Raw genomic sequence first — 23,757 nt, 5'->3', positions numbered from 1 at the left:
GAATAAACTTTATATTTGGCTTCATGAAAGCCAGAGTGGAGAAATGCTTTATGAGAAATGAAGTAGAGCTGAAGGCAAAAGTTTATGTGTAGTGCAACATGTTAATAAGACTTATATGCAGAAATAAACAATAGCATGGAAGCAGCAGTGAAGGATACACATACAAGTTAACACTAATCAGGGACTGTCAAATGATGAAGGATAAGGATGACAGGTATCAAAAGGGTAGACAAAGTGACAAGGAAGGACACAGGAACTGAAGGTATAAAAGTAAAACAAAAATAGTAGAGGCCCATGTTAGGGAAGACTGCAGGAAAGGACAGGAGGCAGAAGAATTTATTGGTCTAAAATTTGAATTTGTGTGGAGGGAAGCATTCAAACTGTTATTTCAAATATATACAAAACAATTTTGCTTTAATTATCTAATAATTATTACAGTTAACTGTTGTATTTCTATCTTCCTGTTCTTGTGGATTTGTTTTACAGAGCAGAAAAAGTGAAGTTAGTGTGTATCAGTAGGTATTAATGGTTAAAGCAAGTAAAGCAATCGTTGGTCTCAAATAGTACCAGACTGTAAAGGTGATTAGAATCATAGAATCATTTAGGTTCAAAAAGCCTTTTAAGACCATCAAGTCCAACCATTAGCCTGGCATTGCCAAGTGCACCACTAAACCGTGTCCCTAGGCACCACAGCTACATGTCTTTTAAATACCTCCAGGGATGGTGACTCAACCACTTCCCTGGGCAGCCTCTTCCAATGCTTGACAAACCTTTTGGTGAAGGAAGTTTTCTTAATATCCGATCTAAACCTCCCCCAGCACAACTTGAGGCCATTTCCTCTCATTCTATCACTAGTGACTTGGGAGAAGAGACCAACACCCACCTCACTACGACCTCCTTTCAGGTAGTTCTAGGGAGCGATAAGGTCTCCCCCTCAGCCTTCTTTTCTCCAGGCTAAATAACCCCAGCTCCCTCAGCCGCTCCGCATAGGACTTGTGCTCTAGACCCGTCACCAGCTTCGTTGCCCTTCTCTGGACACGCTCCAGCAACTTAATGTCTTTCTTGTAGTGAGGGGCCCAAAACAGCACACAGTACTTGAGGTGCGGCCTCACCAGTGCCGAGTACAGGGACATGAACACCTCCCTGCTCCTGCTGGCCACACTATTCCTGATACAAGCCAGGATGCTGCTGGCCTTCTTGGCCACCTGGGCACACTGCTGGCTTTAACGAAGCCTGCACTATATGTACCACTTACACCTAATTAAACAATGCTGTCTTTTTCAGACTCTCATTCTAGTGAGATTACAGAATAAACTTTCCAGTGCAAAATAACCAGCTGTTTAATTCAGATGACAGTGTTTTTAACAGGCTGCACTCTACCCTAACAGCCAGAAGTCCTCACTGTGTTTTACTAGAGTTTACATCTTTACAGTATGGCCAAACTCAAGATCTCATGGGAAGTACTTTACAGTGTTTGTTTCAGCTAGAAGGAAAATTTTTGTTGAAGGTACTATTCTGAAAAAACTAATGAAATATTGGCTAAAATTAACCTTTTTTATTAAAAAACAAAATTATCCTTTCATTTCCAGAACAAACATTGAAACAAAAAAAAAAAAAACAACAAACTATCCCTAGCATGGACTTAGCACCCTTTTCTGTAGGAGAAAATTTTTTACCATGAGATTTAAAATTATGTGAGAGTAAAAGCACACAAAAGACAGGTCAGCTAACACATCTTGTTACTACCATGTTTTTTAATAATTGTCGGTACAAACCAGTGAGGGGATGTGGTCCAGGCGCACCCAGAACTCAGAATCTGATGTCTTTTATCTTTAGTCGGAATGTGGATCAGGGACCACGAGGGACTCGATCTACTCCTGCGCATTACAATACCTTGAACCGAATGGATAGACACCGTGTTATAGATGACCACTACTCCCCGGACAGAGAGAGGTAAATATGTGACTGGAATTAGAAACAGCTGTAGCCTACACTCATCAACATGAATTACTTCAGCATGGTAGATCACTAAAGTAAATAGCAAAATTACTTACCTAATCCCACAGATGAGTATTTCCCTACTCATTTATTTACTGATTGGGTGACATACATTAAAAATATACAGTGCACACAAGGCTGACAAAACTGTCACATTAGTGTATCTTTGCCAAGAGGGAATCTGAAACATCTATAAGAAACTGTACAATACAAAAGAGTTAGTAGTCCTTTTCTATAAAAATATTTTAATATAGTATATTAATCTATTCTTTAAATGTTGAATATTTTTTTTAAAAATATTTTAAAAAATATTTAAAAAAAACAGTAGTTTTGGTCATTTTCACTGCTGAATAAAGAGGCATAACACTGGGTACTTTCAGCCCAGTATTAATGTAATGCTCCCATTGGATACAGTGCAATGCAATCCATAGACATAACAAAAGTATATGCTAGCACTGTGTTTGTCTTTTCTCGACTTTATGAGCCATTTTTCTATAGAAAGACAAAAAAAGGGTTACAGCAATGTGTGTTAGAATGAAATTGAGGTCTTTGTGTTGGCGCAAAGCAATGAGACGTCTTACCATGACTTATGTTTTGCCTAATGGAACTTCCCAAAGAGTGAGCAGAGCTGTAGCAACCTCTATGAATTCTAATGATGTAAAAAAGAATTGCAGGCAATAGTTCGCTAATGTAGTTAATTTGGCTGAATTAATTGTAATAGTGCTTTTGTGACTGTAAAAAAAATAAAATTGATAAGACCTTACCTACCCCATTGTATTTAGGTCAGAAAATCAAAAGAAAAAACATTTTTTACCCTTAATTTTGAAAATCTTCCAGCTTCTTATTACACGAAGTTGAAAACCTGCACATTATAATCAGAGAGGAATGATTGCCAGATATTATCCCATTTCATAATTGCATATAGCAAGGAGTAATATAGATATATTTTGTAATCTTATTGAGTGCTATGTGACTAGTATTTGAAGTTAATACTTTCACAGATGATTATTACAGGTTATTCCTTAAGCTACATCAAAGCACATAAATGGTGCTGTTAACTATAATTCAAAGAATTTAAGAAATCAGTGGCATTTGTTAGCAATATTGAACAGAAAAGGTGGATATGTCTTAAAAGAACATTAATGTGATGATCAAGGATTTTAAGGAATGCAAGACAAAATTCTTCAGAAAAAAAAAATATTAATTGTTCCTACTTAGGTAAGTTAGAAAAAAGAGTACCAAAAGGAAAAAAAGAGAAAAGCATCTCTACTCAAGTGATTTGTAATTGAGTTTGGCCAAAAAAGTCAAATGGGCAAAAAAATTAAGATATTGAAAAACAATCAAGTATTTATCATCCAGAATATTAACTGTATTCCCTATAAGTGTAATAGATCATAGGTGAACCTCTTTTTTGCATTAAACTCTTTAATATTTCTATTTAAGTTATAGAAAGGAGAATGCTACTTAGTTGGCTCACGAAGCTATCTGATTGTCATACAGAAAGCAATACCTTAAGGATTCTGAGCTGTTTCCTTACAAGAAGCATTTGGGGTAGTATTATGTTGCTATTTAGACCAGTTATCCTGAAATAGGATCTAAACTTGTCCTTAGAGCCTGCATATCCCCTATGGCATGCTCCTGGGTTTGTTCACTGTGCGAGTTTGCTTGCTGCCTCCCAGGCAAATGCATAGCAGCGAAAGGTGGCTTGAAGTACAGCACTGCAATCTTCCCCTATCACTTCAGTCAAATAACACCTACTGGGCTGGCTTGATTTAGAGAAAGAGAATTGGTTTTTTAGAATATGTCAAAAAAACTATGTCAGAAAGTTGTTGGTGATTGAATTTTCACATGACCATTCTAGATGAATAGGTGTTTAATGCTCAGGTGTGCTCTGAATCTTTGAACGCAGGTTTATATGTGGTCTGTATTTCCCAAAACACACACAAGTTCCGCTCCTACATGGTGAGTGGTTGCCTGTGTAATCAGATTGTTGACTAATTGTGCCTCTATTGCAACTTACAGTCTCCAAAGTGCATTGGGTTTAGGCAACACTTAAGAGAATTAAAAAAGATGATTCCCAACCTTTTATCATGTTTTATATTCATTGTTAGTTTGACAGTGGTTTTATGAATGGAAAGATTATTTGACTTCAAATTTTGTTAGTGAATATTTTTGATATTGTCTGTGTTACATAATGTAAAACAAGGGCACAAGTCCCTAAAGTACCTCTTTAATGGTATTGATTCTGAAAACTGCTGGAACTGCAGGCAGTTTGGAGAAATGGGAAAACTGAACCTTTGTACAGGTTTATAATCTCTCTACTTTTTATCCTTGTTTTGTTCCACACTTACCTCTGAAAAAAAAATCACACTTCGCTTTCCCACAGTTCTGATGGTTTGTTGTTTCCATGGTCCATTTTGCCCTTGGAGCTGTTTGCAAAAAACGGACTTTGAAAAAGTACCTTCATGTAGACATGCTCAGTTGCTAAGTTAAAATATGACTGAAAATATGAGTAAGAAAATCCATTCCTTCCTTTTCTAGATAATTAAAGTTCTCTAAGGTATACAGCACTATTGAGTTAGTTGAAACCAAATACAAAAATGGCTAATGACCTCAAGTCTAATGGCAATGTAACCATTCCTTCAAAATAGGATGCATAGTTAGAAGTGAAAATAGAAGTATTTTTAAAAATAAAAAAAACATAGATTTTTTAAAATTTAATTTGAGATAATTTTGATTCAAACACCAAGCCTTTTGATATGTCGAACTTTGCTACCAAATCATATACTGATTTTCATGGGCAGGGTAAAGTTACAGTTAAAATTTGTATCTGTTGCTTTATTATCAAAAATGTCAGAATTGTACTGTGTATGCTGGTAACTTGAAGTGGGAAATCAAGTTAATTTGTAAACCATATATTTAATATAGATATACTAGTTCATTGTTGTCAAAATGTGAGGAGTTCTTTTGCAAACACCCACACGCTTTTATGAAATAGCCTAAATTTGTAATGGAAAGAAATATGAATGCTTGTGACCTAATGCAGCCCCAAGTTCCATAAGATCTTTTATCTGTACCAGGATAACCTTGTAAACTTCAGTTTGACATGTTTTAATAAACCCTCTAAAGCAGATTTTTACCTCACTTCAGAAACTGAAACTAATCAAACTATAGAGAAAATGCTGGAAACAGCCAGCTTTGATCTGGTTTTGTATTTTTATATTTAAGCTATCAATATAATTAGGTAAATTAGAGGAACAATGTGAGCATCTTAGCATAGTTGCAAAAACAAGACATCAGCCAAAACTATACCTGCGTATTGCTTTTTGAAAGATGTATCAGCAGTTAACAACAAACACCAAGCGGCGTAAGGAAATTGTACTCGGGCCCACAGCTCTAACCAGTTTGGATTCTATTTAGCAACTCTTCATCTGACTATATTCTTTATCTTAGATGTGCTCTCCCTGACACATGAAATTTTTAATGGTGATTTTCACATAGATATAGTAGGCCAGAGCATTCAGAGAACGCCTAACTCAAACCGTCTTGCAGTGGAAACATATAAGAAAACTGAAGTATAAATGTTTTTCTACTAGGCAAGAACAAGAAAATAAGAGAGAAAAAGCAAGTTAAACTTTGAGTCCACTGTGCCTTCATCAGGACTATTGCATAGTTTCCATTTCAAAGAACAAAAGTTATTATCTGCTATGTTGAAGTAATGGGGTAGTCATAGCTATGATTATTTAAAGAAATATTATCCATTATCTTTAAATCACTTCAAATATGATATCTTGATATCCTGGGACTAGCACGACTGTCACACCATTATTACTGAGGGAGGATTTCATTAGCACATTTGAATACAGACTTTCTGTTGAACACTTCATTTGTTTCATGCAGTTGAAATAAAGGGGTTTTTTTAAACATGTCTTAAAGTGAATGCCAAAATACATGCCAAAAATTCTGGTTACTCTAATCAAACGAGTGAAGACCAAAATAATTCACTACCATGAGTCTGCTGCATGTTAGATAAGATGCCATTTAATTATCTGCTTCCATTATTTAATACAAAATTAAATGTGGCCAAGAGCAATATAAATTCTACATTTCTAAAAGTCATTTTACACTGGCAGTTGCTTTATCAATAAGTAGCAGGCTCCTAATCCAACATTTTTAATAGCCAAGTGCCAGATTAGGTCAAATTAGGAAAACAGTTTTTTGAGACATTGCACCACTGTAAAAAGCAGAAAAAATAACAGATAAATTTTTTCTACATTCTTTATTAAATACACAGCTGAATAATATGCAATTAAGTAGTCATTTATTATTTAGTTAATAATTTACAGTATGATCATATAAGTGCATATTACAGATACAAAGGTATTATAAAGGGTACCTGATGCTTTATGTGGAAATTCTGCTATAATATTTTCAATTTTTGGTTATGTATGTCATATGGGTACATACTCATATGTGGGTATGCAACACCATTGTTTCTTTGCCTCTTCAAATACCTAGTAAAGTAAAAGAAATGCATTTCTGAGAATTTGCTTACAGGTATGTTATGAAATATTTGCATTAACTTAAATCTCAAAAATTGCAGCATTTCTTTAAATTCTTTTTCTCCTTTCAAAATCTTACCATGTGCATTAATAGTGTATTACACTTCCTAATTATTTTGCATATCTATGCCTACAATCGCAAGTCAAAAACATACTAGAGATTGTACCAGCAGCATTTCCTATAAATAAGACTGTCCGACGCTCCCTGTTTTCAGAATCCTGCAGATTCGGTTTTCAGTTACTTATAATGTTGCCAAATACAATTTCCTCTCCCTGGGCTCTCACTCATGAGCCCTAATGGATTTAGCTGTAGAAGGGATTGCAGTCTGAGCACACTGCCATGTTTTAGCCTTGCAGTAAGGATGGCAGAAAGGAGAGTGTTTACCCTTTAGCCACTGTTATTTACAGTGGGCACTTTACTTCATGGTGAAACCACCATTAAATTGCACAGTTATCTACAACACCCACCTGGTGCCTCCATGCATTTGCTGAAGGATGGTAACCTCCAACAAAGGGATGGAGTAAGAAGGTGGAAAAAGAAGTGCAGTCTTGCAAATGTAGCTACATCTGTAAGGTCTCATGATTTAGAGCCTTTGAGCCAGATTAAAAAATAAACAAACAACGAAATCTCATAAGATACATTCCTCAAAATAAAATGCACTTCAGTGTTATCATTTTGGAACAAGAACTTAAAATATATTATGCAGAGCACTGTGATAATGTGATACTGATTTTCTTGTTGAGAGTCATCTTGATTAATTACGTGTCGGTTCACAAATCCTGTGCTGATCATTGCTATTGTTTCACTGCTAAAGTCTTCAAACTGTCAATTGCAATCAGTTGGAATATGTCTAGGATTTCATCTATCCCAGGAAATAAGCAGGGATTTCTATACAATTGATGTGACAAAAAGCATCCATACCATTATCTATCAGTGGAAAAACCGTTGATGTTTATATGTGAAGAAAATTTGTTGTCCTTTGGAAAACCTAAACTATTAAATAAATCTATTCCATTAATCTTTTCTATGAAATATAGCAGGGGAAATTACATAAGCAATGTTTTATTCTTGAATGGCATTTGCCATTTTCTAAAGGTTGAAATCCTGACTTCACATTTTATTTATGTAGCTTTTAGGTGTGATTTCCCAGGTGTTTATGAAGCAACACGGAAAACATTCTACCACAGGGCACATTAACTTCTGCTTTATTCAGATGAGAATCTAAACTTTTAGAACCATATCACTGTCCTCACTTGTTTGGAAACAGTAACTAGTTGGAGTAGTTTGTTACTATTGTTGGAACGAGTAAGCTGCTAATAGGAAGTATAGCACATCTTTTCCCTGAAGCCACATCATTTTATTAGTTCCAGCCTCCTCTTCCCTTGAGCAATTCTGCACTCAGTCTTGCAGTCCTAACTTGATCTCAGGCCCAGTTTTTAACTTAATTCCTTCCCACAGTATTTACCCTAAATTTCATATGCCAGCCCTCTTTCTTTTCCCTTCTACCACTTTCAAAGTCTCTTTTCCCCCTAAATTTCTGACTAATCGACCCAAAGAATCACCTATTTCTTACTCTGCAGTCTCATTAGGCTAATACACATTTTTTCATGTTGCTAGATTTTCAGAAAATTGTAACTTGAAAAGTTTGGGAGTATTTGGCTAGATAAAGGCAAATTCTTACCAGTAAAAAATTATATTTACTTTTTAGCAATCTTAATAATTTCATATTTGTCATACATTTAATTTGCTGTTTCCATTGAAAAAGTATAAAAGATTATTAATAAAAATGGAGGACAGTAGTGTTGCCAATGATACAATGTATTACTAAACTTACAATCAGATAATACATTGGAAAAAGCTGACTATCAGAATAGATAAAATAGTAATAGGATGATAAAAGTTTGTTGCGTCAACTGAGTTTGATTCTTGCAGTCTCTAACAGTGGAACAGAAAGTCTTGATTTGCATTCAGAATTATTTATGGATATTCCAATAAGCACAAGATTGTCAGGATGTAATAGTACTGCAGTACTTCATCCTTTCCACACAAATACTTGGCAGACAACTTCCCACTCTAATAGGGAAGCTGGAATGATAATCAAATTGTGGGACCTGGTCACAGAGAATGAAAATTAAAAGGAATACATTATCTTCTAATGCCTCATCTTTACTATTGAATGAAATATCCCAAGCAGCAAAGACCAAGTTAAGCTCCTCTTGCAGAGTAGGAAGAACAGAAAGGTATGCCATGGATGGTTCAAGTGAGGCACTCTGTGCATGTGTGTGTGTTTTCAAGAGTGCTTCTGAGTCTGTTCTGGTATGCCAAGCCTCTTCCTGGACACTAAGTACTTCCAATTAGGCAATCTAGTTGGTGACTAAATCACTGATCTGTTTTGTTACCCTCATAGTTCATTGAATTTTTATGAAGGTGTAAGGAAATGGACAAATAGATGTGTGATATCAGAAAATTTTAAGGCATCGTTTTCTCTTCACTTTAGAAAAGGAAGGTTATCATGTTTGCCTATACATCCAGAATATTCTTGTCAGAATAGCAGAAATCTGTTTTCACCTGATGCAGGGGTGTGTGTGGGGGGATGTGCGGGTGTGTGTGTGTACACATTAATGATAATATTGCAAAAACTATAGTGCTGCCTTATCAGACTAATTTAATTATTTTAATATAAATGAAATGAGTTGCTGCTGCAAATTTTCTGTCTATGCTATCTGTAACAAAATATGTAACGTTTCAGAAATCTGTGAGGATGCAGATTAATATTTTCATTTTGCCATACCCTCATTTGATATACTTCTGTCATTGACTGCTATAATGTAGCAAGTAAGGGATGTGTGGTAAAAGGCTAGAAATCTAAGGGAAGGTTGCCAAAAAAAGGTATCTTGGAGTTCTTTTGTCTTTTTAAAAATCTGCTGTATCTAAACCTTGCCTATGTCTCCATGGTCTTCTGAGCATTCCCGTCTACATGTGCATATAAGGTCATACTTTTCATGAACAGCTCAAAAGATGTTTTTATTTTAGATGCAGATCTGGAACATTTCTGGAGTTCTTTTGCACATAGGCGATGCAAAGCTTAATGACTTTACTACATTATGATTTATTTACATTATGATTTTAAGTGTTTTAGACTGGCTATTAGCCAACTGAAAGTTGGGTATGTTTCAGTTTTGGACAGTAAGAATTATGTCATAGGCATTTTTGGTGCTATGTTGTTAACATATTCATAAAAACATAAAGAATGGGTTTGAAGCTCAATATGTAAAGTATTAATAATAAAGATACAAATAGTGGAGTATTGACTGGATGCTCAGAAGATAGATGGTGTTTAAGCCTTTTGCTCTGCATGTTGAAATACATAAAGCACAGAAAAATATGCTGCCTCCTAATGTGCATACTGTCATATTTTGACCTATGTGATGTCAGTCATTCTCTCTTCCATACAGATATGGCACGCAGCTTTCCTTTCTTTTTTGCGAACATTGCATATTTTATGGAAAATATTACTGTACTTAAACAGAAACCATTTCCAGACAGAGAGACATGCTTACATGAATAATATCTCTATAATTTTTATTGTTATATAGTTAGAGATGTACAAACAGCGTTAGGATATATATTCTTGAAGTATGATGAATGCCTTGTACTTTAGTAAGTTACTGCATTAACTAATGTATCGAACTGATCTTTCAGACATAATCTTCACATTTTTTAAATGTTGCACTTGTAAAAACATTTTATAGCGAGTAATTAGCTGAGTTAGATAACGTGGATAAAATGGACTCTAAAAAATAAGGAAAAGTATGAATAGCCCATAATGCCAGAGGATCAAGTCAAGTACAAGCTAAAGCTTACCTCACTTCTCTATATAGACAAGCAGAGTTCTGGGTGATGAGCAAGTATATTTCAAACTTGTTAAATGTTATTACATATCAAACTGTATAAGTGGTTGTATCTAAATGCCAGCTAATGCTGATTCTGAATTCCTGAATTAAAAAAAAAAAAGAAAAAGGTTGACCTGCCCACCATACATTCACAAGCAAAAGTCTCAGCACTTGATAAGAACACTAAAGCTCTGAGTTTCTGGAAGTATTAGGACAAAACTTGGTACCAGAGGTTGGGTACTTAAAATAGTTTAGTTGGGATTTGAAGAGGAGTTAGGACTCAAATCCTAAGCAGAAAAATGAACTGATGGTGTTTCATTCACATACAAGTAAGTGAAGGGAACAGTCTGGGATGTTCCTTGTTACAGACAGTAAACTAAGCTTCTTGCAAATAGCAATTGCATTCCCATGAAATCATGTTCTGCAACACATGTTCTGCTTGAAGTCCTAGTTTTTAAAGCTTTGCTTTTTAAAAAACTGGTTGAATATATTTATTGATGTCTTATATTTTTGAAAGACTATAAAGAAAACTTGTCAACAATTCACTGGAGAGATCAAAGGGGAAGCAAAAGTGAACTGTCAACATTAAAATGTCATATACCAGCTGGAAACACTTAACTGCTATTAATACTAATGCAATATTTGCAAGAGTTTTGTGTTGTTAGTTCCAGGGTTCCATCTTAATCATTTAAGGGCATATTCATGTGGATATAGCCTGAGAATGTCACCATGTAATGGTGGGAATAAGCTGGTATGCCATTGTTTGCCATCATCACATATATCATAGCTGCTGTGCGGTAGACTCCTACATTTTGAATTGATTGTTCTTCCTGTGGGTGTGCATATATTCTAAAGCAAATTTTAAGGACGTGATGGAATTATTTTTTAATGCTTCTTGGCAGCATGCTGACTGCCAGGCTGCTATGGGTAGACCAGTTTTGGTACTCAGGTCTATGCATTAGTTTAAGAACCCTAATACTTTTTTGCAGTCTACGATGTAGCTCTATGATTATTTTCTTAGTTGTTAGTCCTTTTTAGCATCTCATCTTCAAAATTTCAGCGTACTGTATCAATTTGTGCCCTGCTGAATTGTGTACAGCTCCTTATTCTTGTAACAAGCTGCAAAGTTTAAGTTGTATAATCAGGGACTTAAGTTAGAAGCTTTTTGTAGTGGTGACTGTGCTTTTGCATTTAGTTGACAAGAAGTGGCCACAAAGATCTCTTGTACTACATATAATTAATCTAATATACTTATAAGGAATATTTACATGTGGCTGATGATACATTTTATCCACATGGCAAAAAGGCAAAGATCATAAGTGTAGGTAAAATATCTACCTGTAACAATATGTTCAATCATTAATTATAAGCAAATTAAGGTATGAGAAATAAAAGTGGAGGATAATCATGAGATTTTCCATGTTTCTTGTGAAATCAGTTTACACGCCCAATGTGGCCTTTTGTCCTTTAAAATACCCCAACTTCAGAGGAGCTGTAGACCAAGGCCTTATTTACATTCTAATAATTCCTTGTAAATTGGAAGAAAAAAACTATTTTCAAAAGCATTTTTCCTGTACTGTGTGCATAAATTTATACTAAAAGAGAAATAACATTCTTCTATTTTTGATAACTGGAAAATACCTAGTCCTGTAACAAATGTATTTAAAATAATACAAAAAAGTATAAATATCTTGTTTTTATTATTCTGAAATGCATGCATTTGATTTTTGGCATGTTCTGTTACCGATGATATATCTCTTCATTAATTTTTTAAATAAAAACAAGGCTTTCATCTAAATTAATCTTTTTTTCACAATAGGATAAATATTAGGAAAACCTACACTCAGAAACAGGAAAGCTCTGGAGCTAGCTATGTGAGGACAGATTTCCCAATGCTGGTAGCCTTTCAGACAGATTAGGTAAACTTCTGCCAAAAATATTATCGTTATTGAAGTTATCACTGCCTTCAGGCAAGGGAGCAGGCAATCTGACTTCTTGAGATTGCTTTCAGACAGAGATTTATACATTTTTTCCTCCTAACTGAAGTAATGTAGAAAATCCCAAGTTTTAGCTACCTGCTTGATTCATAGTCTCCTACTGGCCTCTCAGAATAGATGTGTGAATCATCTAGATAATTGTACCTTTAGAACTGTAGATCAGATTTCTGATTTCGTTAATAATATCAGTGTTCTATTCAATGCTTTTGTAGCTCCAGTATTCTCAGATTTTTGTCTTCTGTTGCGTGATATGTACCATTCTTTCTCCATCTTATTGTCTCATATTTATCTTTTTCTTTCTGCCATCTGCTCAGTCATTATGTTACTTTACCTCGTTCCCGGTACACCCAGTCCACAGATCACCATTACAGAGATGCCAGGTATATGTTTTCCGCTGAGTGATGTGTGGATAATGCATGTACTTCTACGTACCTACACGTCCACTGTTTTTATTAGTCTGTGTATAGTGGTAGAAAACTTAGAAGTGTTGAGTTAATATCAGAATTAGTTTTCTTAATACAGTGTGTAGACAAACACTGGGTAACTCTTCATATATTTCACTTTTTAAACATTTTTTCACTGCTAAAAGTCTATAATTGGTTGTCCATGAAGATGATGCTATCTTTACATCATTCTAATGCCTTTTAAAAAGCCAATAGAGAAAATTATTTAAGGCAACAAACACAAATACCTGCTAATAATGTAATGTGTGTGTACAGAATGTCATACATGTATGTCTGTGTTAAAGGTTACAATAGTTAAAACTGGAGTGTGATACCTTTCTCATAGTCTCAGCTGCAGGCCAGTATACCTTAATTTTTAAAAGTACTGCAAAATTCACCAAAGTTCCAGCTGAGTTTGTTCCAATGTGGTTTTTTTTTCTGTTGCTGACATTGTTTGTTTTTCATGTTGTTTTGTCCTCATTTCATCTTTGTGTTGCTTTTCATTGTGTTCACCCTTTATGTTTTGGCAGCCAGGATCACACAATGTATCCTCTATTTTGTGAAGATGCAATCAGATTACTTCGCTCCCATAAGATGTGCCGTACCTATTCTGAGGGTGCTTACTATGATCTTGAGAGGTATAACTGATGTGGAGCATATTGTTAGCTCTGCCACTTAGAGTTAGATAGTACTGTGTTTGGTTTCCAAACTGAGAATGTGATCTGGGTTTTAAGTAACAAACACATACAGTGAAGATGTTTTATAATACTCTGTGAGTATGTACGTACCTAAAACTGACTACTCAGCACTATGGGTAAGTCCCAAGAGAAGTTAAATAGCTTTATAGAGGTCAGTTTCTTAAATTAGGTTGCATGGGTATTATATGTAAGTGTCTTTGTATAACCTTTATTTCTGCTGGAATTTTCCAAAGTGCTTATAGTACTTATTATTCCCTTTGAAATAATGAGGAAAAGCCTATCTACTTCAAAGTACACAGAAATAGAGTCTTTCTGAAATCTCATATATTGCTTAACCCCCAAACAGAGTGAAAAGTAAAAGTAGAAGCTTATGTTGTAGATATTTGTATAGTGCCTGTAATTTATGAGTACTTGCATACGTTCACAATTCCTGTGTGTGATTACAGAACATCTGCGTTCATATTTATGTATGAAATAAATATATGGCAGAGAGAAGTTGAGCCCATAATAGTTTCTATGAAATAATTTTACTGGAAATACAGTGGCTTTTAAGAGATGTAATAAGACATGCTGGTGTAGTACTGTGACTATGATATTTTCAGAAGTATTGCAAAACAGGAAAAAGTCTACACGGTTGTATGTGAATAGAAATAAGGATATAAATCTGATAAACTGCAAGCCAGTGAAAAGGAAGTGGTGGCTTCAGATCTCCAATAGCAGATATAATGGTTGATATGGCTATTGCTTTACAAGAGGGGCCATGTAAATTTTTCCATAGCAAGAACTAAGGAACTCTTGATATGTTAACTTCATGGTTGCCCTCTGAATATGAGTTCTTCTGAGAAGTTCATTAAGCTTTGCTCTGGATTCAGATCATATATAACCATATTTTTAGTAAGTGTAAAGCTGTTTTTGGATGTGGAAGCAAAATAGAATCTGAAACTTTTATAGTATCATAAAAGTATTCCTTCCAAAGAAATCTTGTTTTTTAGGAATTCTCCAAAGCTACAGTATAATAGACATTATAAACTTCTGAACTCAGTTCAACATTTGTTTTGAAGTGGTGCTGTTTTACATGAAACCTAATATTAAGTGTGTAAATAGCCCAGTCCACATGTAGAAACTTTAATAATGAAAGGGATTTTTTGTTTGCTTTCTGAAAATATGTGAGGAAATGTGCTCATACATATGCTATTTCAGTAGTTAATTTTTATATACTGTTTTCTGCCTTAATTATATGCTCACATTTGCATTAGATTATCTGAACCTGTTTGAGATTGTCAGTTGTAACTTCAACTGTCCAGATATTGCTGAAAGTTGGAGCTACTATCAAATTGTCTTAGTTTGAGGATCTTGATTTGCAAATCTTAATCTTTGTTTCTATGGAAATTAATTTCTCAAAAATAAAGTAAAATTAATGAAAACAAGGAGCAAAAGTGTCAGTACTGCAAAAAAAGATGAAAAAGCTAGGGTTTAAGCAGGGAGATGGAGTAAATCTTTTCCAGGGCTTTATGGAAGAGAAGGCTATTAAAGCTAATTCCTCCTGGGGTCAGACGAGAAAATCTGACATGAAGTGGAATGTCTCTAGCTCACTGTTAGAATTCTATCTTGAGATTCCTTGAGCCTAGGAACTGATCCTGGATTCTCTGGTCCTCTTGAATCCAGGCTGAGGAAAAGCCTATCTTATTTCAAAGTACACAGAAATAGAGTCGTTCTGAAATCTCATACTTTGCTTAACCGAAAAATAGAATGAAAAGTAAAAGTACCAGATATGAACTACTCTGAGTACCTCTTAGCCACTACCACTTTTCCTAGTTTTTCATCCTTTTTGTCTTTCCATAATCCGACAGCAGTTCTCTAGGTATTTAAGGACCATTTATAGCATACTCTTTATCCAGTTCCTCCTTATCCACTGAAAAACACTAAGTAATTTCCTCTTAATTTATTTATTGGAAATATATGAAAAATTACTTTTTAAACAATATTTCCTCAATTATCTTTACACTTTTCCCCAGGTTAACATTGACTTTCAATTACATTATTTTTGTAGGTCAAGGTCTTAGTCCTGTCTTCTTGGTTCCATTTGCCTAATCAATGTCATACTGATATCAAGCAACCACCTCTCTTCTTGTATTTAACTTTCACTTTATTAAGCATGTGAAAAAACTTTCCAGTTTCCACTATTCATCAAAATAGCAAACATTGTTCTGCACAGTCCAGCATTCAGGAAAGAGTCTCTCATTTGGGACAGAGAGTTTTGTATCTTATGTCATTGTGAATCCACCAGTGTGGGTGTCCTGCAGGAAAATATGTCATACAGATACATCAGTCAAAATTACTTGCTTTCTTTGTTATTCATGGCTCCTTTCATTGCTCATTAATTCTTGTGGTCTCTTCTAGCAGTTTTTTCTTTTTTTTCCCCACAGAGTGGCTACTTGCTTCTCTTTCATCTTTTCTCTGCTGAAGTGTGTTTCAATTTCTGTTTATCAGATTTGATAGACTTTAGTTTGTTAGTTCTAGGATATGTTCATGTTGTCAAAAACCTTATTTTCTGAATTCATTCTTAGGTTACCACAGTTGTCATTTTGTCTTCATGATAGTTCCCCCTTTTGAAGAAGTCCAACCAAAGTCCCTCCCGAAAGAAACAGAAGTGGTATCGACAATATACTTGCTCCAGCATATGCCTAAGAAAGAGAATAGACACATGTGCAACTTCAGAGTCTTCAGTGCTTCTTAGAGCAGGGGCTTTCTCAAGAACACCCTGCTGCTCAGAACCCCACTCCAATTTTCCTTGACTCTTTAATGTGATAGTGAGCATGGCAGCACTAGCTGGTGTCAGTTCACACTGCTGCAGCTACTCAGATTGAGCATACATAAGACATCATGACTGGACATGTAGAGCTTTACTTATGTTTTTATTTATATCCACCAATCCACAATCCTATAGAGTTATAGAGGCTAGTTCATAAATTGACAGTCACCCATTTTAAATGGGCTGACATACGCATGATCTGAATGACAGCGTAATGTTCTCAGGATTTTTACCCCAATTGTTTTTAAAATTAAAATATTAGCAGTTCTTCTGAAATAAAAATTTGCTGAAAACCTCACTGTATGAAATTCTTTCTCACCTTACCTGTCTCAGAGTTCAGCTCAGTCACTGAGAACACCACACTACGTGCTATTTTCATTTTTTTTGCTTAGCCTTTGAGGTTAGTGTTTGGAAGTCAATAAAAGCTGGTTTGTGCACAGTTTGTGCAGGATGTGAGGTTTTCTTCAGGCAGAATTTCTGTTGCTTCACTTAAGAAAACAAAATTTTGCTTCCATTTTTTTTTCTGACTTCCATTTACCAGTTAGAAATTTCCTAACATCCATATCCTATTTTTGGTGAAATTTCTCAGTTGCTCAATAACTGTTTTCCTATTGATGTAACTTTTTACTCCTATGAAATATGTGTGCATTGATCAAGTGTTCTTTATATGTTGTTAATTATTTCTGAATATAATTTGAAAGATGTTTAAAATTACATATATATGAAAATATATGTTCAGAATATACTGCTAAACCGTAGATAAATGTGCTCTCTGTTCATCACTCTCTTAATAATACTGTGAGGGAAAACATCATGAAAGAAGCACCATTTAAAATATCTGAAATATCATTGCTGTTTATTCTGTATTCAGGAGGACTAGGCAGGAGAGAAGAGTGCCTAATTCATATTACGACGACACAACCTATATTCCTGAAAGGTATTTTAATTTATATAGTAAAAATAAAGTTGAGTAATACATTTTTTCTGTGTACAATTTTTAATTGGCCTAGAATAATGATAGTTATATTTACAGTGCATTTAATGCAGTATTTCTCTAAATACAGAACAACTAATTTCCATAGTTTTAATACCTCGTTTTCTTTTAGCCCTCCATTAACTTGACTTTGGGGGTTTTTTTAAGTATAATTCTTAACTTGAAAAATTTTTTTATTCATTAGATGTGGGAGGAAAACTGAATAGTACAGAGGAGCTAGGTAAAACTGAAGGTTTTTTTCCCCACATATCTGCAGCATATGTCCAATAGCTAACCTTTTCAGTCACTAGGAGTGATTATAGGACAATTTAGAATCCTTAACTTCATTCTTTTAATTACCCGAGTCATTTAAGAAGGTCCTCAGCTGTTGATGTGTTACTGCCCATATTGATTTAAAAAAATGACAAACTGAATGCCTTCAGATTGATTTTGGATGCTTGCTGTGCTAGGACCAAAACCACTATTCTTCTTCCTAAATTTTGATATGCATCTAGTGTGTCACAGTGAACACAATATAACTAAAGGCTGACGTGTAATCTGAAAACTTTTGGAGTATCTCTGGAAATAGTTATTTGATAACAGCATTTCTTCTTTAAAGAGCTAGGCAAAATGCAAAAAGAAGGAAATCTGAAGAAAGAAGCAGGCTGATGTTCCTCTCCCCTTGCACAATTCGATCTTTTATATTTCTCTGTCCATTTTTAACTCAGTGTCTGATTTTTGTCTACAGTAATGGAGCAGGGATTATTTTTGAACTAGTTGCAAGGAATTTTGGTTTTATTTGATTGCTACGAATAAATACAGACATCTTTAACAAAAAATAAAGTGCACTGCAATTTTAAAACCATGCTTACATATTTATGATGTCTGTAATAAAGTAATTTTTACAGAATAATCTTAAAATACTGGCTAACTGAAGAGACTGACTTCAGTTTTAAGGATATGGATGATTAGGGAGAGTGTAAAGATACACCTGTCATTCTTCAGCTGTCTTCTAATTTAGATTAAACTAAATCTAAATCTAATCTAAACCCAAATTAGATTAAACTAAAGTAACTTTCATCCAGTCATTGATCTGACTACCAACCACGCAAAAAAATGCCATTCCCCATACCATCCAATTTGATATAGAAGAAACAAGAGCAGCTGAGTGACATTCACATGTACCACAATCCATACTGTCTTTCCTCAATATAATAACCAGGAGGTGTGGGGTTATTTAGTTTATAAGCATATTACAAAACCTCAGATTCTGAAATCTGCGAAGTTTGGAAAAAAAATGGAGTCATGCAAAAAATATTGCTATGATTCCCAGGAACAGATTAATGAAAACCATTGGTTAAGTGTGTTCAAGCCATTAAAAATTCATTCTGCAGACTTTGGCTAGGGTTTTCAGTATAGACAAAGGAAGATTTATATCCAAGTTGATAATATGGTGGTTCCTTCATCTTTTTGGAAAATTCCTGCCTTGCTTCTCACTCACTGTCATGTGGCGATCATTGAATAGCGGGACTATTGCAGTTCCAAGGCTTTACCCAAACAAGATTCTGAAAATATGGAAAACTCCAGAGATCCAGCTGAAACTCATTCACCAAATGTTGGATATTTTGTATCTACTCTGGAGTGATGGAGTAATGGCGCATAAACGGTTTATCCCCTGCTTTCTGAAATGAAAGGAGCTTTTTTGTCCCATTATTTCTTCTCTCAATGGTTCTACTTAAGATAAAATATTTCTACATGTGTTTTTTGTTACCTTCAACTGATTTGCTGACAAGATGCTGCAAATGTTTAGGTAGCCCATGTTCATACCTGAAGAATAATACAGGCATAAAATTTAATTAGTTTTCATTGTTTGATCTGAGTGAAGTGAGTTTTCTTCTGCTTCTTAAATAACTGTAAAAACCAATCATCCTGTCAAATAGAAAAAATAATAAAATTGAAAAAGTTAAAAGCAGTATTTTAAACTATTGCTACATGGAATTTTATTTTTAATGTTATATCTCCACAATTACTTTTTAATTATTCCACAAACTCAATAGCCATTGAAAACATGAAGACTTTTGTGTAATAAAAGATAAAGGATCAGTTAGCCTTCATGGAACTGAAATTTGTGGCTAAGCTGCTGAAAAAAATAAAGGTGAAAAATATTAAGAATTATATCAGGAAAAGTTAAACATAATTTGCTTGGGTTTTAATTAAAGAAGGTATGGTTTTCTTCAAATCTCAGGGAAAACAGAAAATGTACAAAATTATTTGGAAACATTTGGAAAGCTTCTCATTTTACTGAGAAGTGGTCATGTCATATGAATTAGAGTGTTATTAATAATAAGTATGTTTCTTTATAACATTTCTTTATTTTAACTGCATTGTAAAGGTGGTACAATGGTGCAAGTTCATGGGCAGATCATGTAGTCAATGGTTCACCTGAAAATTATGGGTAAGTAAAGAGTGTAGTGTTACAGATATACCTAAAATGTATTTCTAATCTTTATAATAATAGCTCATTTATAATTGTACCAAAATTATTCCTAATAAGTATAGTCTTCTTGATGTCTTTGTTTCTTGACTCAGGACTAAGGCACATTTATGTGCTAGTCTTTTTTCCAAGATTAAGCTGGTTTATGCAGTTAAAAATAGAAAAAGAACACTAATTATATTTGAACTATTTTTAAAACATGTTCTCGCTGTTCAGGGCCACTTTAATGAAAAAGGGCTTTTTGTCTGATAATACCTGCCTACATTCACAGCGTTGGGGAATGTGTCTTTGAGACCTAATACTTTTTAGTTTTAGAAATAATCCTAGTTCTGTCCAACCTATCTTCCTGTGTGATTGATGCGTAACCCATGCAAAGTGCTGTGTACCATACAATCTTCAGTTCTTCCCAGCTGCAGTTGGCTTCTGATCAAGGGAGTGCACAGATTTTCCTTGCTGTTAGTTCTTTGACCTTATTGCTTCTCCCTCATTTTATTCTTGCTCTTGCAGTATTTTTCTTCTTTACTTACTTTCTTTGTGAATGTACACAGAGCTTGCTTCTTTCTGCCCTTCCGTATCTTGTAAGTAGGAGCTGACTATGCTAGAGGCATGCTTTGGCTGACTAAAACAAACAAACATATGGTGTGGGCCCAAAATCCTGGTAAATCTTGAAGGTCTTAAGTGAAACTCCCACAGGGAACTTTTCCTTGATGAAGACTGAGAGTTACAAAACTGTATCTCAGAAATATTTGTTGTGAAATTATACAAAATAACACTATACATTAACATATATATGTCTCAAATGCTATAATTTTGTGCATACAAATACCTAATAACATGTAAATTGTGCATGAATATTGAATTAATTACTTATAAGTAAATTAGTTACTGACCATACTTTGAATTTTGTGTTCCTGTTTATTCTTTTGTGGCGATACAAGTCATATCTCCCTGGAGTAATAGTTATGTACCTAAAACAGATCACTGGAAGGCTATTAGGCTATACTCAGTTGAATATAACAAACCATATAAAATGATACCATCTATTGAGAACAGAAGATATATATATAAAATGGATTAGTCACAGTTCACCTGCAGTCCTAAGGCTATTTAAATAAAATTGTGATTCATATTTGTCCTGTATATGTTGACTCAAACGGGAATTCTGTTTAAGGAGCATAAGGGACTTAGTTGACTTCAAACTAAAAAAGCACTGGTAAAAACCAGGATTAATCCTTCAATATTTTAATGCAAGTTTCTCTCTTTAGGGAGGAGAGGTTTGTAATGGTCTTTTGGCTCAACATTAGCACAGCCATAGAGACTTACCTGAGACCATGTTTCTTCCCCAGCCTTTTGAACCAGAGTGCCACTGTTTGCTGGCTTTTCACTTTTAAGTGTTTGAAGTAGACACTTAATTTGTGCTTACAGCAAGGGCTATGCTTATTAGTTCTTCCTGGGCGGTGCACAAGCATACTGAAAATGGACAGCATTTGAAGAAGGCTGGAAAGTGCTTAGTGTAAACAAAGCTTTTGTGTTTGCGTTTGATAGTCACATTAAATAGTTCTGGTTTACTTCAGATGTCTTAGATTTAGTACTGTATAGATGTTAATGTAGGTAAATATCAGGGGGAAAAACAGATTTGTAACTTAAAAAAGAAACTGATGTGTTAGTACTCTCTGTCCCCATTTAAATTTAGCTCCAAAAAGATGTGCAAATAGAAACAAAATATAAGAGCATTTGTTGTGAACCAATATGACTTTTAGGTAGACTGTAAGGCATAGAACATACTTTAATAAAATGAAGACTACTGAAATGGATCAGATTCTGTTAAGATCAATGGGTTTACAGAATACCTTTAACAGAAACAGATGCTATTTTGCTCATTTGTAAATTAAGATCTTAAAAGATAATGAAGTCTTATGTATCTCCTTATCTTGGAAAGATATGACTGAAATCCTGGCCTCATCAAGTGAAAGAACTATTGTTGACTTCAGTGAGGTCAGAATTATAGATCTTTGCCAAAAATTAAAAGACAGATAAGCACATATCTGCAGTATTAAGCCCTGCTTGTGATAATTTACTAATTAAATGTCTGCCATATTATTGGTCCATTAAAATGTCACTGGGGGAAAAAAAAAGGGGCCAATTAAATACAGCGTGCCATGTACAAATAAAGTTATATATAAGATCTAAGGAAAAAATACAACAAAACCCACCAAGAACCAAGTACTTTTCAAATTTTGCATTTAGTACTGCACTCTACAAAGGCATATTTAGTTACATGCTTAATTTTAAGGCTACAACTAATTCACTTGATTAGTCTATAGTCTAAGTCCTCTGCTGAGCTGCATTTGAACATTCAAACTCTATTAGGAAATGCTTCTCTTTCATTGCTTCTCTCTCAAGCTTCTCTATGCATTGCCCTGTATATCACTTACTCTTCTGTCATGAAACATATGTTCATTAAAACCCTTGAATGTTCCTGTCATTGCTCTTACATTGTGATACAACATTCAAGTTGCGTGGGTATTGTGTTCTGAAATGGGAAAATATGTGTAATAAGTTTATAATATAGAGCTGAAATACTTTGGAATATTTCTAATATTTTTATTAAAGTTTACATTATTATCTTGGAGAGAATTGCAGCAGTATATTCTGTTATAAAATTGAGCTGGGGTGGGGTGGGGAGAGGATTTCAGCCTGCTCTGAGAATTTTGAATTCCCAGCTTCTGAACGCTAATTAGTTTTATCATGATCTTCAGTGAGTCATCTCATGAAGAGAGAGATATGTGTTCCTGCAGTGTGATTCTTTAATATATGTCAGCTGAGGGGCTATGTTAAAGATGCTGAAAGTTGGAAGCAGTTGGCAAAGTACAAGGTACTATAAAAAGCTATATAAACGAAAATGTGTTACAAGTACCAGAAACAACAATGTAAAAACAAACACTCAGCATGTTACGTTAGAACAAATATCTGCCTAAGTCTTTCAGACTTTTAAATTAGTAGTGAAGGAATACCTCCAAACATCTCATATTGTAGGCACAGAATAAAAATATGAATATATGTTAATATGATAAAGTTAGTGCAAGCTAAATAAATTGGTAAGACATAAGCCAACATATATGTTGCTTGCATTCATTGGTTTACCCCTGTGTAAGGAAATGGTAGCCTGCAAGGTTCATTTTTTGAGAAATTACCTTTGAGTAAAATACTGGAAACTGATTCTTAAACTAAAGTTAACTTATTAACGGAAATTATTATTATTAGCTCATTTGCTGTGTTTGCTTTCATTTGAAGGCAGTTGCAAATAGTGTTAACTGGAAGTTAAGAAGCCTCTTTCTCAAAAGCATTCACCACTTCTTTTTGTTTAATGTTGAGATTTTCTGTAAAGAAGAAATTGCTTACATATTTTTACTATCTTCCCTTCAAATGTAGAACTTGCTTTTCTATTCCTCCAAGATACACAAAATTAATTTGGTCTGATTTTACAAATAAAGAGGATATGAAATATTTCAGCACATTATTCAGTCTTAATTCTTCCAAGATTGTCAGTACTTATTGGTTTTATTGATATTTGATTGTAATAACTAGCATAAACCTCTGACAGCTTCCATAGAATCATTAACTAATTTGGGTTGGAAAGACCCTGAAAAAAAAATCTGGTCTAACTCCCTACAAAGCAGGGCTTTGCTATTCCTCAGTGAATCTGTTGATGAAACATATTTTGGAGAGTAAATCTCTATAGTTATAGCTATATGTGCTTTAAGCATTTTTATAATTGTACCATGCCATCATGTGTTAGCATGATTAGGTATGTCTACAACAGAATCACCAAAATGACTTCAATGCCATGCACAGATACCTAAGCAAGCTGTAAGCAACTGAGTTT

General features: G+C 34.4%; 1 protein-coding gene across 1 annotated transcript in view; it reads left to right on the top strand.

Moving 5' to 3' along the window:
* The window catches only part of RIMS2 (regulating synaptic membrane exocytosis 2), a 339,727-nt gene that overhangs the window by 172,712 nt on the left and 143,258 nt on the right, over positions 1–23,757 (top strand). Inside the window, exon 14 of the mRNA XM_064442256.1 lies at positions 1,837–1,953. Within this exon, the coding sequence (XP_064298326.1) occupies positions 1,837–1,953 (117 nt within the window). The remainder of the gene's footprint in view (positions 1–1,836; positions 1,954–23,757) is intronic.

This window comes from Phalacrocorax carbo, chromosome 2 (genome assembly GCF_963921805.1).
Source record: "Phalacrocorax carbo chromosome 2, bPhaCar2.1, whole genome shotgun sequence".
NCBI lineage: Eukaryota > Metazoa > Chordata > Aves > Suliformes > Phalacrocoracidae > Phalacrocorax > Phalacrocorax carbo.
This window is presented reverse-complemented; position numbering and strand designations above follow the sequence as displayed.